At 51.7% G+C, this 13,774-nt stretch overlaps 1 protein-coding gene across 1 annotated transcript in view; it reads left to right on the top strand.

Annotated features, from left to right (window-relative positions):
* Nucleotides 1–13,774, top strand: part of Elk3 (ETS transcription factor ELK3) — a 62,837-nt gene that overhangs the window by 21,366 nt on the left and 27,697 nt on the right. The window contains exon 2 of the mRNA XM_005324452.4: nt 4,885–5,093. Coding sequence (XP_005324509.1) covers nt 4,887–5,093 — 207 coding nt within the window. The 5' untranslated portion in view covers nt 4,885–4,886. The remainder of the gene's footprint in view (nt 1–4,884; nt 5,094–13,774) is intronic.

The raw sequence follows: 13,774 nt of genomic DNA, 5'->3' as shown, positions 1-13,774 counted from the left end.
GGATAGAGGAAGGGAAAGAAAAACATTTTCTAATTAGGAAAAAAGAGTTCATTTGGGCAAATGTAGAAATGAAGAAATCTTGACCTGGATGTAGAAGGCAAGATTGGGAAGGGAAGGCTAGGGGTGTGGAATAAAGAAGGCTGGATGAGGTGGGGGCCGAAACACGGATGGAGGGAGGGAATACATTGGGGGGCTCTACAGCCCAAAGCTGAGTGTCACTCACAACAACCTAGGGTGTATTTTATGAAGACCTATGTGAGGTGCTCAAATGCTCCCACCACAAACCGAGATGAGAGGGAAATGCCAGTTCCCCCGTTGATTGCTGTGTGCCGTGTGCATGTGTTGAGACACTGAACCCCATTGATGTGTGAGTTAATACATGTTAATTTAAAGACCCAAAGAAAATTATCTGGGAAACATTTTTGAAAGCCTTGTAGCATTTCTTTCATATGTTTTATAGATTTTAAGCTGGGCACTGTTGGCAGTGAACTAAACGAATTGAAGCTCATGAAATCTCTGAACTTCAGGCCTCCATTGACATAACCGTGTGTCACATGTGAGTCCCAAGTTCAACAGCTTTCTTGGACATTTTATTCATTGGCGCCACAGGAGGTGGTCTGAATTACATTCCTTTCTGGTGGCTTCCAGAATGAAGGCGACTTTATTGTATCGGTGTGTTAAGGTATCAGAGTTTCTTCAGGACTACAGGCGTTGAGGAATTCATTTAGGAGATACATCATTTTTTTTCAGATGGATCTGCTCACGTGGACCGTGTTCACCGGAGAAGAAGGGCATCCTCCCCAGGCACAGTGTTGAAACTTTTTTTCCTTTTCCAACAACCCAGAGGGCAGAATTCACAGCTGGCAGAGGGGTGATAGAAGGGAACGTGTGATTATGTGTGAAAACAACAGTAAATCATGAAACTCAATTTCATCATCATTAGAATCAACAGTGGAACTAGATGTCACAGAAACACAGTCTGTTCCCTCAAAGGGAGAGGACAGGAGCCCAGTGGTCAGCTGCCCCCCTAGCACCCATCTTTGATCACACAGATGGCTCTGGCCAGGGAGGTGTAGGGGCAGAGCTGCCCAGGGCCACCCTCCCTCCCAGAATGCCTTCTGCGGGGAGCAGGAAGGAGTGCCCCATCTTTGCAGATAGGATTATCAGCTCAAGGGGACGCCCGAGATGGGTCTCTGAGTAATGCCTGGCGGGATTTCCCACAGAGGAGCTTATGTGACTCACTGAGGAGGGTCCAGGAGAGGCTGAAGACAGCTCTGGAGCAGAACAGGCCCTTGCACCGGGCAGGCCGCGGCAGACCCTTGGGGCCTGTTCCCTGAGTCACCTCCGGTGGCCTGAGTCGCTCACTGTCCGCCCCTCTGAATGATCCTCCAATGAGTCCCCAGGCACCCAGCCACCACCCGAGCCCTGCTGGGGCCTGAGAGTTGTCAGGGGCCGCTCTGTGACTCCTGGTTCCCAGTCTTCTGGGCCCACTTCCTCTCACCCAGGCAGGGAGCCCCTGAAGCAGGAGGTCCTCATGCTCACGGTGCCCTCCTCTGCCTGTTCCCCTTCTGCTCTTGGGCACCTCCTTTTTCCTTCCCCACTTCCCTTCTGTCTTGGCCTCAGGCTGTGGCCTTAGCATCCCTGGCTGCCACTCAGCCCACTTGGGGCCTCTGAGTAGAGACACGACTCTGGTGCCCCCACATCTGGTAGCATGCTTTTACGAGTCCAGACACACTGCAGCCTTGCGATCGTGAGCTCAGGAGTGTGAAGATGGTGGCACCCCGTGAAGGGAGGAACAAATGGGCTGGGTGTTGTAACAGTCAGCTTTGGCTGTCACAGTACCGCGTAACAAATGGTCCCGAGAATCATCGGCTTACGGTGGCATTTGTTTTCTCACCAGTCAGCCTCAGGGGAACTGCTTTACATGCTGAGTTGGTAAACCTGGGCTCCAGGCTTTGGGTTGAGCTCAGGCCGGCTTCATGGTCTCATTCTGGGTCAGCAACTTCACACAACTCAGGAGGAAAAGTGTAGAGGCGACACTTTTCAGACCTTGACTCCGAATGAGGATGGTGCTACACATACCCAACTGTCCATTGGCCAAGTCAAGGCCTGTGGCCAAGCCCCGATATTAACATGGTGGGAAGAAAGTACCACGCCCACTGTCGTGTGTGGTACTGCGCAGCAGCTTGACCCTGGGAAGGAGGGAAGGGCCTACCCTACGGGCGCTAATCCACAGTGTTGGAACACCATGAGGAATTCCCAGAGCTCCAGGGAGGCCTGGCGGGTGGAAGCACAGGGTCAAACATTTGCATCAATGTTTCTGTGGCCTCCTGTCCCACTGGGAACTTGATGGTCCCTGTCAGTTGAAGGTGGAGAGGGGGCTGGTGGCTGACTACTCTCCCACCCAGCACCTCCTTCCCCCCACATCCCATGCCCATGGGATGGGCTTGTAGGTGAGTTCCTCTGAGCACCCCCTGAAGTTTTCAAGGTATTTAAAAGCTCAGTCTGGAGTGTTTGGCCGAGGCAACGGTTAGCGATTCTTAGTACCAGTGACGAAGAACGCGTGTGGCCCCCTTGCAGATCAGCAGCAGGGCGGACCACGCTCAGAGCTGGAGCCCATGAGGTGCTGCGGAGCCCAGACCGGACTGGGGGGTGGCTCTGAGCAACAGTGAAATGAATTACTATCGTGTGGACCGAATGACCATTGTGGCGAATGTTGACTTGGATAAAGGAATAAATTCCCTTAAAAATACCATATAGAGGGCTGGGGTTGTGGCTCAGCGGTGGAGCGCTCGCCTGGCATGGGCAGGCCCTGGGTTTGATTCTCAGCACCAAAAAAAATACCATACAGAAAAGGCCCTGTAGGTACTAGGAGCGCGTCCTCCATCTGCTTCCCTTCCTCCATCTGCTTCCCTTCCCTAGTGTTGCACCCTTGCCCCCCAAAAACAATAAGATGCTTTCTTCTAGCAAAACTTGTAAAAGGAAATAAGGAAACGCGCGCTTATGGGGTGACTGGGTATTTGCACGTCCATCCCTGTGTGCAGAGGGAGAAGGATGATGGTCGTCACTGTCTTGGATGAGTGGGGAGTTGTGGTGTTGATAATGGATACAAGTAACCCTCCCGTGCTGGGAGGACCACATTTTTCTTTCTTTTTGGTACCAGGGATTGAACTCACGGGCACTCACCCACTGAGCCCCATCTCCAGCCCTGTTTGGTATTTTATTTAGGGACAGGGTCTCTCCGAGTTGCTTAGTGCCTCTCTTTTGCTGAGGCTGGCTTTGAACTCACAGTCCTCCTGCCTCAGCCTCCTGAGCCGCTGGGATTATAGGTGTGCACCACTGCGCCCAGCAGGAGGATCACATTTTATTGTGGGTGTGTGTGTGGGTGGGTGTGTGTGAACATGTCCCGCTGAATCCACTATTCTGTATGGCTGTAATGCACCAATAAAAATTAATTAGAACAAACAGCCCTTCCAAGGCCATTTTCTGGCTGCCAGATCTCCCAGAGTCATGCATCTTTCTTTCTTCTGCCCGTTGCTGTCCCCTGGACTGTCCTGAGGACTTCACTGTCCCCTTACTTTAGTAGAGGACGATCCCTCATTTCTGTCAGGCTTGACTCCTCTCTGGTGCGTTTTCCATTCCGAAAGCCAGATTTCTGCCCTCTGGTCTTGCCCTGGTTTCCTTGGCCCGGTGCTGAGACGTCAGTCCATCCTGCACAGATCAAAACTGAGGGCTCTTGCGAATCCACTCCCAACAGCTGACCTATAGTGAAGTCCTTGAGGCCAGCCCAGCCATTTCCTACTTTCTAATTAAGCAAACAAGGATCAAACAAATGGGTCATTATTGTTGTTTTCGTAATTATTTTAGGACCAGTACTGATCGTTCACAAATATCCTCCAGGGACAGAAGTTGAGAGACTCTAGCAGGTCCCCCAGGAGCTGGGTCGGGATGGACCAGTAGATTCTCACCAGGCTCTGAAGCAAGGGAACAGCATTTTAGGAAGAAGGAACAGCAGCACCTACAAACTCTCCTCCATCATCAAAGCAAAGCCTTTTCTTTTTTTTAGTGTTTCTTCTCCCAGTGGGAGAAAGCACTTCTCCATGTGTGTACCTGCAAACAGGACAAGTGCCTGGGGAAGGCTTCCGTTGGCCAGGACTGGTTCTTCGGTTCTATGCATCTGCTGGTGGCACAGGCTACGCTCTGGCCTTGCACTGTGTGATGAGATTGCAGCAGTACAGAGTGGCAGTGCAGAGTCCCTTCTTCTGGAAGCTCAGCATGTTGTAGGAGGGGACAGTCACACCCAGGGCTGTGACAGAGGGCATAGAGGCCCCTGTATAAATGCACTTAGCACATATACCGCATTTCAGCACATAACTGGTTAGAGACTGGCCGACAAAGGATTTGGCAGTATGGGCAGGAACAGCCCTGGCGTTTGGTCAGGAAGACCTTGGAGACTCATTCCACATGTGCTCATTTCGTTCATCTTTTCTGTATCAATCCCAGTGCCCTGCTGTTCCTTGCTGGGACATGTGTAGTGAATCCCAGGGTCACAGAGTTTCCCCGTACTTCTGGATCGAAGTTGCTTACAAAAATGCAGAGATAATATTCCATGTTTGCATGAATATATTGAAAGAAATCCCTGCTGTCATGGATAATGAAAAGGACAAACAAAAATTTTTTTTAAAAAAATGCAGCCAGAAAGCACCAGGTTCCGATGGGGTTCCGATGGGGTTCCGATGGGGTTCCGATGGGGTTCCGATGGGGTTCCGGGTGGGGTGGAAGGGAGGTGGCTTTCTCTTAGGCGCACTGGAGGAGGTGGGGCATCCTGCAGCCCCTGTCCCCCGCCTGCCGGGTGGCCCCTGACCTGGCCCCCTCTCCCCCCAGGTATGGAGAGTGCAATCACGCTGTGGCAGTTCCTGTTGCAGTTGCTGCTGGACCAGAAACACGAGCATCTGATCTGCTGGACCTCCAACGATGGTGAATTCAAGCTCCTCAAAGCAGAAGAAGTGGCCAAGCTGTGGGGACTCCGCAAAAACAAGACAAACATGAACTATGACAAGCTGAGCAGAGCGCTGCGATACTATTATGACAAGGTAAACCCTTGACCTTGCGTGAGCCTGCCTGGGGGGAGGGGGTCCCCTTCCTATTCCAGGGATGGAAGCAGACAGTGATGCTTCATGAATCAAGTCAGAAGATGAGAGAGGGGCCCCTAGAGCCCATCCTAACAAGACCTGTTGGAGGATCGCTCTCCCTTCTCTGGAGCCTTTTGGAGGTTACTGTGGGTCGGGTTTTATTTTCTCTCTGTCTTTTACCTGCAGTTGGTGGAAGAATCTCACTAGCCACAGGAATTAGAAGTCAGGAGGTTGCGGGGCTTCTCTAACATTGACTTGCTCCGGGGACATAAGGAGTGTGCAAATCTAGAAAGTCTGTTTTCTCCCTTCTGGTTTGCGGTTCGGTCAGGAGGACCTTTCCTGAGCAGTCGGGGCATGGACACATGATTTCTAAGGTTCCGTTGTCTCAGAGTCCCCATGTACAACATAGGGATCCTTAGAGTGCCCATCTCAGGCCGGTTGTGAAGACTGACCTGTCCATTCCGGGTTGGGTAGTGAAGACTGACCTGTCCATTCCGGGTTGGGTAGTGAAGACTGACCTGTCCATTCCGGGTTGGGTATTTTGAACAGTGTTTGGTGCGTGGTGTTTGCAATTTGATGGGAAGCTTCTCTGATCACAAGAAAGCCTATTTTCATTTCTGAGTCACAGAGATAAAACAGAATGCTTGGTTAAGTGAAAATACAGCGTAATTGCCAGAGACAGTTGGGGTGAGTTTTAATGCATTCCTGGACAAGTGGTTCAAGTGCTTCTCGGGCAGAGCTACCGCCATTTAGGAGAACCACTTTAGGCCTGTAATTGTTGACCGTTTCTATTCAAATCTTTTTGTGGTTGAATATTTAGCCTCATAGACATGAAGACTTACAGTCATCATAACGGTCGGCTTTTGTTCTGGTTTACCGTTCCTATTGAAAGGTGAATTAAAAACTGATTTAAATAGTAGACCCTGATCTATATTTAGTGCCTTCTGTCTGCCAACCTCTTTGGAATCGAAGACATAAGGATTACACATTTCAGGAAGTGAAGACATCTTTAATTATAAAGTGTGCCTTTATATGATCGTAATTGCATATGATTATGTCATTGAAATGCTAAAGGTGCTTTCCTTTAATGTGGCAATTAATTAACCCTGACTTAATGCAGAGTCCCACTAAGAGGGAAGAGCACTTCTTGCTAATTGCACTGTCTGAAAGCGGCAGATGGTGTGGTGCCTGCATTTCCCCCAGGTTCTCAGTTTTGCCCTGGGAATCGGGGGCGCCCTGAAGGAAAACAGTCCAGCTTCCCTGCTGGCCCCATGCCTAAAAGCTTGGCGTTTTCATTGTTTTAAATCAAGGTGTCAAAGGAGAGCAGTGCTGCCTCTGTCTGCGACTCCATTCACCTCTTCCTCTTTGGGGCTTGGAGTGGGGCTGAGGGGTGTCTCTGCAGTGGGAAGGGATCTCCTGGTGGACATGACAGCTCACTGCCATTTCCATGGCACCTGATTCCCCATCGCAGATATTTCATGTCTGTAGAGAAGTGCTTTCCGTAGCCTTCAAGTACATTGGGTACTTTCTATTAGGTGTCCGAGGCTCCGTGCTGAGCACCTCCTACCCCTGTCTGCTTTAAACCATGAGACCCATGCTGCCAGGGCCGCCTCCTTGCACAGGAGAGAACATGGGGCTGTGATTGAAAGACTTGCCCCTGCTCAGGCGGCCTGTGGCAGGGCCCAGATCTGAGCCCAGCTGGTGTGCGTGCTTTCCTAGCCAAAGGCACGCGCACACCCTACCTTCTGGGCCATTCTCTTCCTTGGTACATCTGAGTTCCAGATTGGCAGTCAGGCTGCCCAAGGGCATCAGAACCTAGAAATTACAACAAGAACATGTTCTTTGGTGTCAAGAACTCCAGTATTGGAAAATCCAAGCACATGCTGTGTAGAATGTTGAGCCCAAGGTTTGGGTCCCGGCATCAAGTGAGGGGCCCCTTGGCTGCATCCCAACATGGAAGATGACACCGAAGGGAGAGATAAGGAAAAAGGCAGGTGACATAAGGGATGCTTTATTTTACATTTTATGGTGAACACTTTCAGCCGTTGCATAACTGACCAAACTGGATCCAACTGCCAGTGGCTGACAATTGTTGACCTACAGGAATGGCCGCCTTAAATGGCCGGACCTCTAACCTGAGGGACATGTCTGTGCAGGGTCCTTGTGAATGTGAAGCTCAGGGCCATGTGGGTGCCCTTGGTGTCCTCAGGCTGACTCTGAGGACACAACACTGATCCAACGTGTCAGTGTTGTGGTCCTTCTCTTCCCCCTCCCTCTTCCCCCTCCCCCTCCCTCCTCCCCCTCCCTCCTCCTTTCCTTCTCCCTTCTAGTTTCCTCCCCCTTCCTCCTCTCCCTCATCCCCTTCCCCCCCTCTCCCTCATCCCCTTCCCCCCTCTCCTCTTCCCCCTCTTTCTCCTCTGTCTCCCTCACTCTTCCCAGAGCCTGCGAGGGACACAGGGGGTCACTCCCTAGCCTGGCAGGCAGTTCCCTTTCTGTCCTTTGCTAGCTCTAATCTTTTCACTCTTGGCTGAAACTGCAACCCCTTGGTTTGTCCTAATAGGGAAGTTTCCCTGCCAGAGTAGAGAAGCATGAGGATATCCTTATTTTTATATGTTATATGTTATATTTTTAGCTCATTCCAGAATATTAAAAATGGGCAGAGGGGGGAAAAATGCAAATGTGTGCAAAGCTGAAGACAGAGGGACATAGTGTATGTGCTCCTGACGTCACACTGGGCTCAGGTGCTTTCATCATCGTTCCTTTAAAACTGGCACCAGCACCCTGGGGTTACTATAGCGAGGTGCTTCCAGCGCAGGGCTGGTGGTCTGGGGTGGAGTCCAGCTTCGGTGGAGGTAGTTCTCCCCATCTCTCTGGGCCTCAGTGAAGTCTACCCCATGGGGCGGCAGGGGATAAGCCACAATGACACGTGTGCAGTGATGAGAACAGTGACCAGGGACACAGTAGGGGTGACAAAGCATTAGCCAAAGTAATAATGTGGGTGGTGATATTTTCTATGACTAATTTGCGAAATTCAAATGAATATAGAGAAGGAAATAAAAACCTTTACACCCCCTTCCTGCACAGGCATGCAGACATAGGGGGGCGCCAAATCCTGGGAACGGCAGCTGCCTTCACTGTGGTTATGTCAGGAGCCCTGTCCTGCTCCTTAGTGCCTCATGATGGACAGCAGCCATTCTCTATCTGTGATCTGTTTATCTATTTGGACTACTGCGACAACTCCACAGAGGCACTTTCAAATTTGCATGACCTTCCTGCCCTCTGAATCAACACTTCCCCAGGCACCCTAAGTTGGAGCAAGCTCCCAGCTTCCTGGGCCCCATAGTGCCCCTGTGGGCTGTGGATTCAGTGCCCCAGTTAGAGTTAGAGCCCAGCCATCTCAGTTCCCCCAGGGGAAGCAGGGGCAATCACAGCGCCTCCCCTCATTGCCTGGCTTGTGGATTAAGAGAGAGGATATGTGCAGGGTGCTCAGCACAGGGTCAGGTACTCAGTAGGTCCACACGCCACACCAAGAGCATGCCAGTCGTCATTCCTGCTTGTAAATCCTGCTACCTTATGTCACAGTCATCTGTTTACACAGGTGTCCTTCTCGCAGAACTTCTTTTGTTGCCCTGATACCTTGCACAACCTCTGGCACGTATTAGCTGCTCAGTAAATGCTAAACAAAGGTGCAGATGTTTTCTATTCAGGTACAAATCACTCGTGTCATAGAAGTTGCATCAATTAAGGAAAAAAAAACCTCACTGCCTTTTGATTATTGGGCTGCAATTAGGGTTCAGATTCAGCGAATCCTAAAAGAAAGCTGCTCCTCATGAGAAACAGCAGCTCAACCCAGCAGCAGGGGTAATAGTAGACTTGGTGACAGGAGCCACAGTTCAACAGCAGGTGAATCACACTGTGCCACCACTAGGTCCCCAGAGTGAGGCAGGGTGGAGAAGAACCAGGTGGCTTGGAGGGATTCGGAGTCTTTGGGAACTGGGTTGATCTGGAACAGCAAAAGACTTTAATAGACAGCTGAAATGGGAGGAGAAGCCGGCCCCGTGGGCTCCAATCTTGGGTCAGCAGTGGCTGAGATTTAGTTCTAGTTTCTGCAGTTCCTTCCTCCACCTGCATCTCTCGGACTCCCTACATACATACAAGGGAAGGTCAGAGGGTCAGGGTTTTACTGCCAAAGATGACCTTCCCCAAGCGCAGCTTTTGACAAGGCAGCTGGGCAAACCCAGTTAGCATTGCAGACAGGAGAGATGCCCAGGCCAGGAGCAGCATGCTGTATTCTCCGAGGGGTGGGGGCTGGGGACTGAAGGACCCCTGGCCAGCTCCGAGGCACAGGTAGGCACAGAAAGCACCTGTGGCTGCACATGGAGGTGCAGAAGCCGGAGCTGGTGGAGACTGCACAGGGCATTTACTTTGAGCCAGGGCATCTCACAGTCGCCCCCTACCGCACAGCGGGTTTTCCTCAGTGTCACTGTAAGTCCTAGGAGATGGGTTTATTAATGTAGTGGCGATTGTTGGCAGTTTGGGGTGGGGTAGTTCTTTTCCCCTCTTAGGTTTAAACTGAGTTTTCTGAAAGGTAAATTTACCAGATGTAATTTTAGGGATCTCTTCCAGAGATTGTATTTATGAACAGGCGAACAGCTCCTTTTACTGTTGTTGCTTAACAACATTGGGCAGCATCGGTTTTTGGATCTCTCGACTCAGGGTGAGATGGAGCGTGCCTGTATCTGGCCCTCACAACCGCCACACACCTGTGCACCAGATCCAAGGGGCAGGAGGGACTCCTGGGATTCACGGCATCTCTGCACTTCTTAAAGAAGTTCTGGGTTGCTTTTAGCTGGCTTCTGCCTCTGATTGACAGGGTCCCTTTCCCTTACCTCTGCTGTTCATTCAGCCATTCCTCTGACAAAACCCTTCCCCACCCTGGGGTTGTTCAGAAGTCGATGGGGGATGAGAACAGTGCAAATCCAAAAATTTCCCCCCAATCATGGGAAGTGCTTCTGTGGACACGGTAACTCGGCCTTCCTGGGGATTGGCCAGAAGGCAGACAGAGGGCTTCCCGAGGTCAGGACACTTGGCCTGGGCCTCCAGGCCTGAGAATGAGTTTACCCAGCTGGGAAAAGTTGGAAAGGAATATACCAGAATGGAACAGCCTGGGCCAAGGCAGGGAGTGTGAAAGAGTGTGACTTTTCCAAGCGCAGAGTATTTATTTAGGGACGGAGGGAGAGACGAGGTTGGAATGTGAGTGGGGAGTGGAACACGGGGTACATCATGCTATCCTTGACACTTTCTGGCGAGATCTGACGGAGCCGTGAAAGCAAGGGAGTGCCCCGTGATCAGATTACACATTTTAGAAATAAAAATCTGCGTCTCCTCTTCCTCTTCTTGGCATCGACCATTTCACATCGGATCCTACTGTTCTGATCTTTTTGGCTACGAACCGGTTTCTCCCCACTGCGTGAGCTGGCCCCACCACACCTGCAGTGCCAGGGCCCTCGGGCCCTGCTCCAGAAACCCCTGCAGGGAGAGGAAGATGGTGGAGGCTGGCGTCACATGAGGTGGGCAGCTGTCTTCTGTTCACGAGGGGCCAGAGACACAGGCTCTCTAGGTGGCTGCAGAAAGACCTGGAAGCTCAGACAATCCCTCATCCTGTTCCATCCAACAGACCATTTGTCCTGGTTGTTGGCAGTGAATGCTCATCCCAGGGGGAGGCTGGACACTCTGCCAGTTCCCTTCTTATCAGCAGATGATAACGGTGATAGAATGAGAAATCCTCCCCTGTCCACCGCTTAGCCTCACAGTGTCCTGGGTCATCTTTACTTCATTGGAAGGGGTTTAGGGGACAACAGTGGGGACAAAGTCATTGCCAACGTATTCCTGGAAGAAGAACGCATCACCTTCTCAACTTAATTGGGTAATTCATTATAAACTGGGTGTGCGCCCAGGGCAGGAGAACGTTAGTATTAATATTACAAGTCCCGAGTTCCACTGCCCGTGCCAAGAATCCTGGCCCTGGTGGGATTCTTAAATCCCCCAAATAAATTTTGTGAAGATAAAATGGTACGTTGTCACAACAGAGGAAGAACAAGACTCCAGCAAATGTTCATATCACAGAACTTTCTAGAACATCTTTGTTGGCTGTGGAATTCCACGGAAGACCCATCTGTCCTGGACTCCATTGGTGGTGTCCTGTGTATGGACGGAACCTTCGGTGCCTAGCCATGGGCCCAAGTGTTGAGAGCCTGTGTGTTCTGTTGGGTGTCTCTTTTCCCTTTATCCCATTTCCGTTGCTCAGATGGTTCAGAGGACAACAGATGGCAACTGGGCTTTTGTCTGGGGGCCAAAGGGGTAGCCAGGGCCTCTCTGCAGCATTTGGGCCCGGAAGCTGCCTGAGACCTGTGGAGTGGCTGAGCTGCCTCATGGAGGTTTTCCAATCTGGTCACCTTGCCCTGGGATGTAGCAGCCGGCATAAGGGGACTGGGCTACAGGGGGAGGGGACAGACACTGCATGTCACCTGGGGGTGCTTCCTGTCTTGCCTGGGCTTCCAAGCCAGATTCCCCACGGCATACAGAGTTCCCCCAAATAGGGCAGTTGCTAAGGAACAAGGATGAGCCGGAGCCTTGGGAGCACCATCAACACCGCATTGATGAGCAGGCTCCTGCCAAAGCTCCCGCAGCCTGCCAGATCCACTTGCGTCAGGCTGTTGCCCAAGCCCACACCGAGTCTGCGTTTGCCAGCACCAGCGGTCCTGCTTCTAGGCTTTTAGCTGCAGGAAAATTGAGGGGTTGTGTAGACAAAGTGACAGAAACCCTCACATTCACATCACACCACCCGCCACCCACCATCTACCAGCTGCTCCTCCGTGCAGCCTCGTCCCACCTCCTGCCTGCGCTCAGTTCCTACCCCAAATTGGTAACATAAGGAGGGAAGCTCACGTGTACGGAGAGCCGTGGTTTTGGTCAGGCACTGCGCTAGGTATTTTCACATTTATTAACTCGTTTTTCTAAGTCCTGATGCACTTGTCCTCATGGTCAGTAGTGGACCCATTGGAGAGATTGGGGATACTGAGTCTCCAGGAGGTTTGTAACAGATCCATGATGAAGCAGCTGGCCAGCAACAGAGCTTTCAGCCTCAACCTCGAAGTCTTTTTTTTTTTTTTTTGTACTGGGAATTAAACCTAGAGTTGCTTTACCACGGAGTTGCAACCCCTTTTTATATTTTATTTTGAGACAGGGTCTCACTAAGTTGATTAGGACCATGCTCATTTGCTGAGGCTAGCCTTGAACTTGTGAACCTCCTGCCTCAGCCTCTCAAGCCACTGGGATTACAGGCCTGTGCCACTGTGCCCAGCAGCCTAGGAGTCCACACTCAGGATTATGAAGCTGCAGGATCCCGTGTTAAGGTCCCTGGGCTCAGAGTGGAATCTTACACTCCTCGTGTTGCTGGGTACTACCCCAAGGCTGGCAGAAAGAAGAGACGCCCTTCCCACATGTTTTGACTAAGACAGAGGAAGGGCTGCTGGCAGGATCCACAGCCAGCTGAGCATGGGAGGTGCAGGTCTGGGTGGCCCCATAACACCCGTGTCTCCAGAAGTTGCCTCCTAAAGCAAGACAGGTTGGCACTGGGCAGGCTTCTGCTTGTGCACCTCCCCAGGGTCCTGTGGTCCCCAGCTAGACTCCAAAGACCCTTCCCCACCCAGCCCCAGTCCCACTGTCTCGGAAGTCCCCCAGCTGCCTTCCCCCAGCATGGCCTCCTCGTCCCTCTGTCTTTCTTGCCTGCTCCTCTCCAGGTGGCCTGTACTTAGTGACCACCTGCCTGCTCTGTGTCCCTCCCCTCTCCTGCTGTCACTCTGTCTACCTCACTGGGCCAGATACAGGTAGAATGGGTGAGGAGCAAGCAGAAATCTGTCCTTCTGTCACCGAGGAACAGTCATCTCAAATGTCAGAGCAGGAAAGGACACAAAAAACCACCCCAGGACCATTTTTATTTCATTTTATTTTTGTTCTTTACTCTTTGTGTGTGTAGTGCTGGCAATTGAATCCAACGTCTCCAGCCCGGGAGGCAATTCTTAAGTAAACAGGTGGCAGAGCCAGGATGAGAACATGCTCTCAGGCCACCTGTGTCCCCTGAGGCCCCCACAGGGGCTGCTAGTCCTGGAGAAGGTCAGTGCTGCCACAGAGGAAGGTAGTCCAGTGTCCAGTCTGAGCCTCCCAGGTCTGGTGTCCTGCCACACCAGCAAGATGGCTCTTCTCATTTGCAGCACCTTGGGGACCACCGTGGTTCAGGCAGCAAGGCTGAGGAGCCCTCCCACCCCAGCCCCAGGCCAGCTGAATTTGGTGGGACAGTTTACACTGCAGCTTACCAGTGCCAAAGAAGAAAGAAATCTGAACCCAAACTACCAAAAATCCTCCCCCGGGAGCTGGCGGAGTTGGCCAATTCAGAGATGCAGTTCGAGCCCTTGGTTGGCAGCACTGTATGCTTAGAAGTTCGAAGCGGAGTGTGTGTGGGCAGGTGTGAGGGTGCGTGTTCCACACTTGAGCTTTAGACAAAGGGCGGCCCAGGGCTTAGGACCACAGTGTCAAAGCATCACAGGGGAAAGGGAAGGGCAGGAGAGACACTTCAGGGACCT

This window comes from Ictidomys tridecemlineatus, chromosome 6 (genome assembly GCF_052094955.1).
Source record: "Ictidomys tridecemlineatus isolate mIctTri1 chromosome 6, mIctTri1.hap1, whole genome shotgun sequence".
Lineage (NCBI taxonomy): Eukaryota > Metazoa > Chordata > Mammalia > Rodentia > Sciuridae > Ictidomys > Ictidomys tridecemlineatus.
This window is presented reverse-complemented; position numbering and strand designations above follow the sequence as displayed.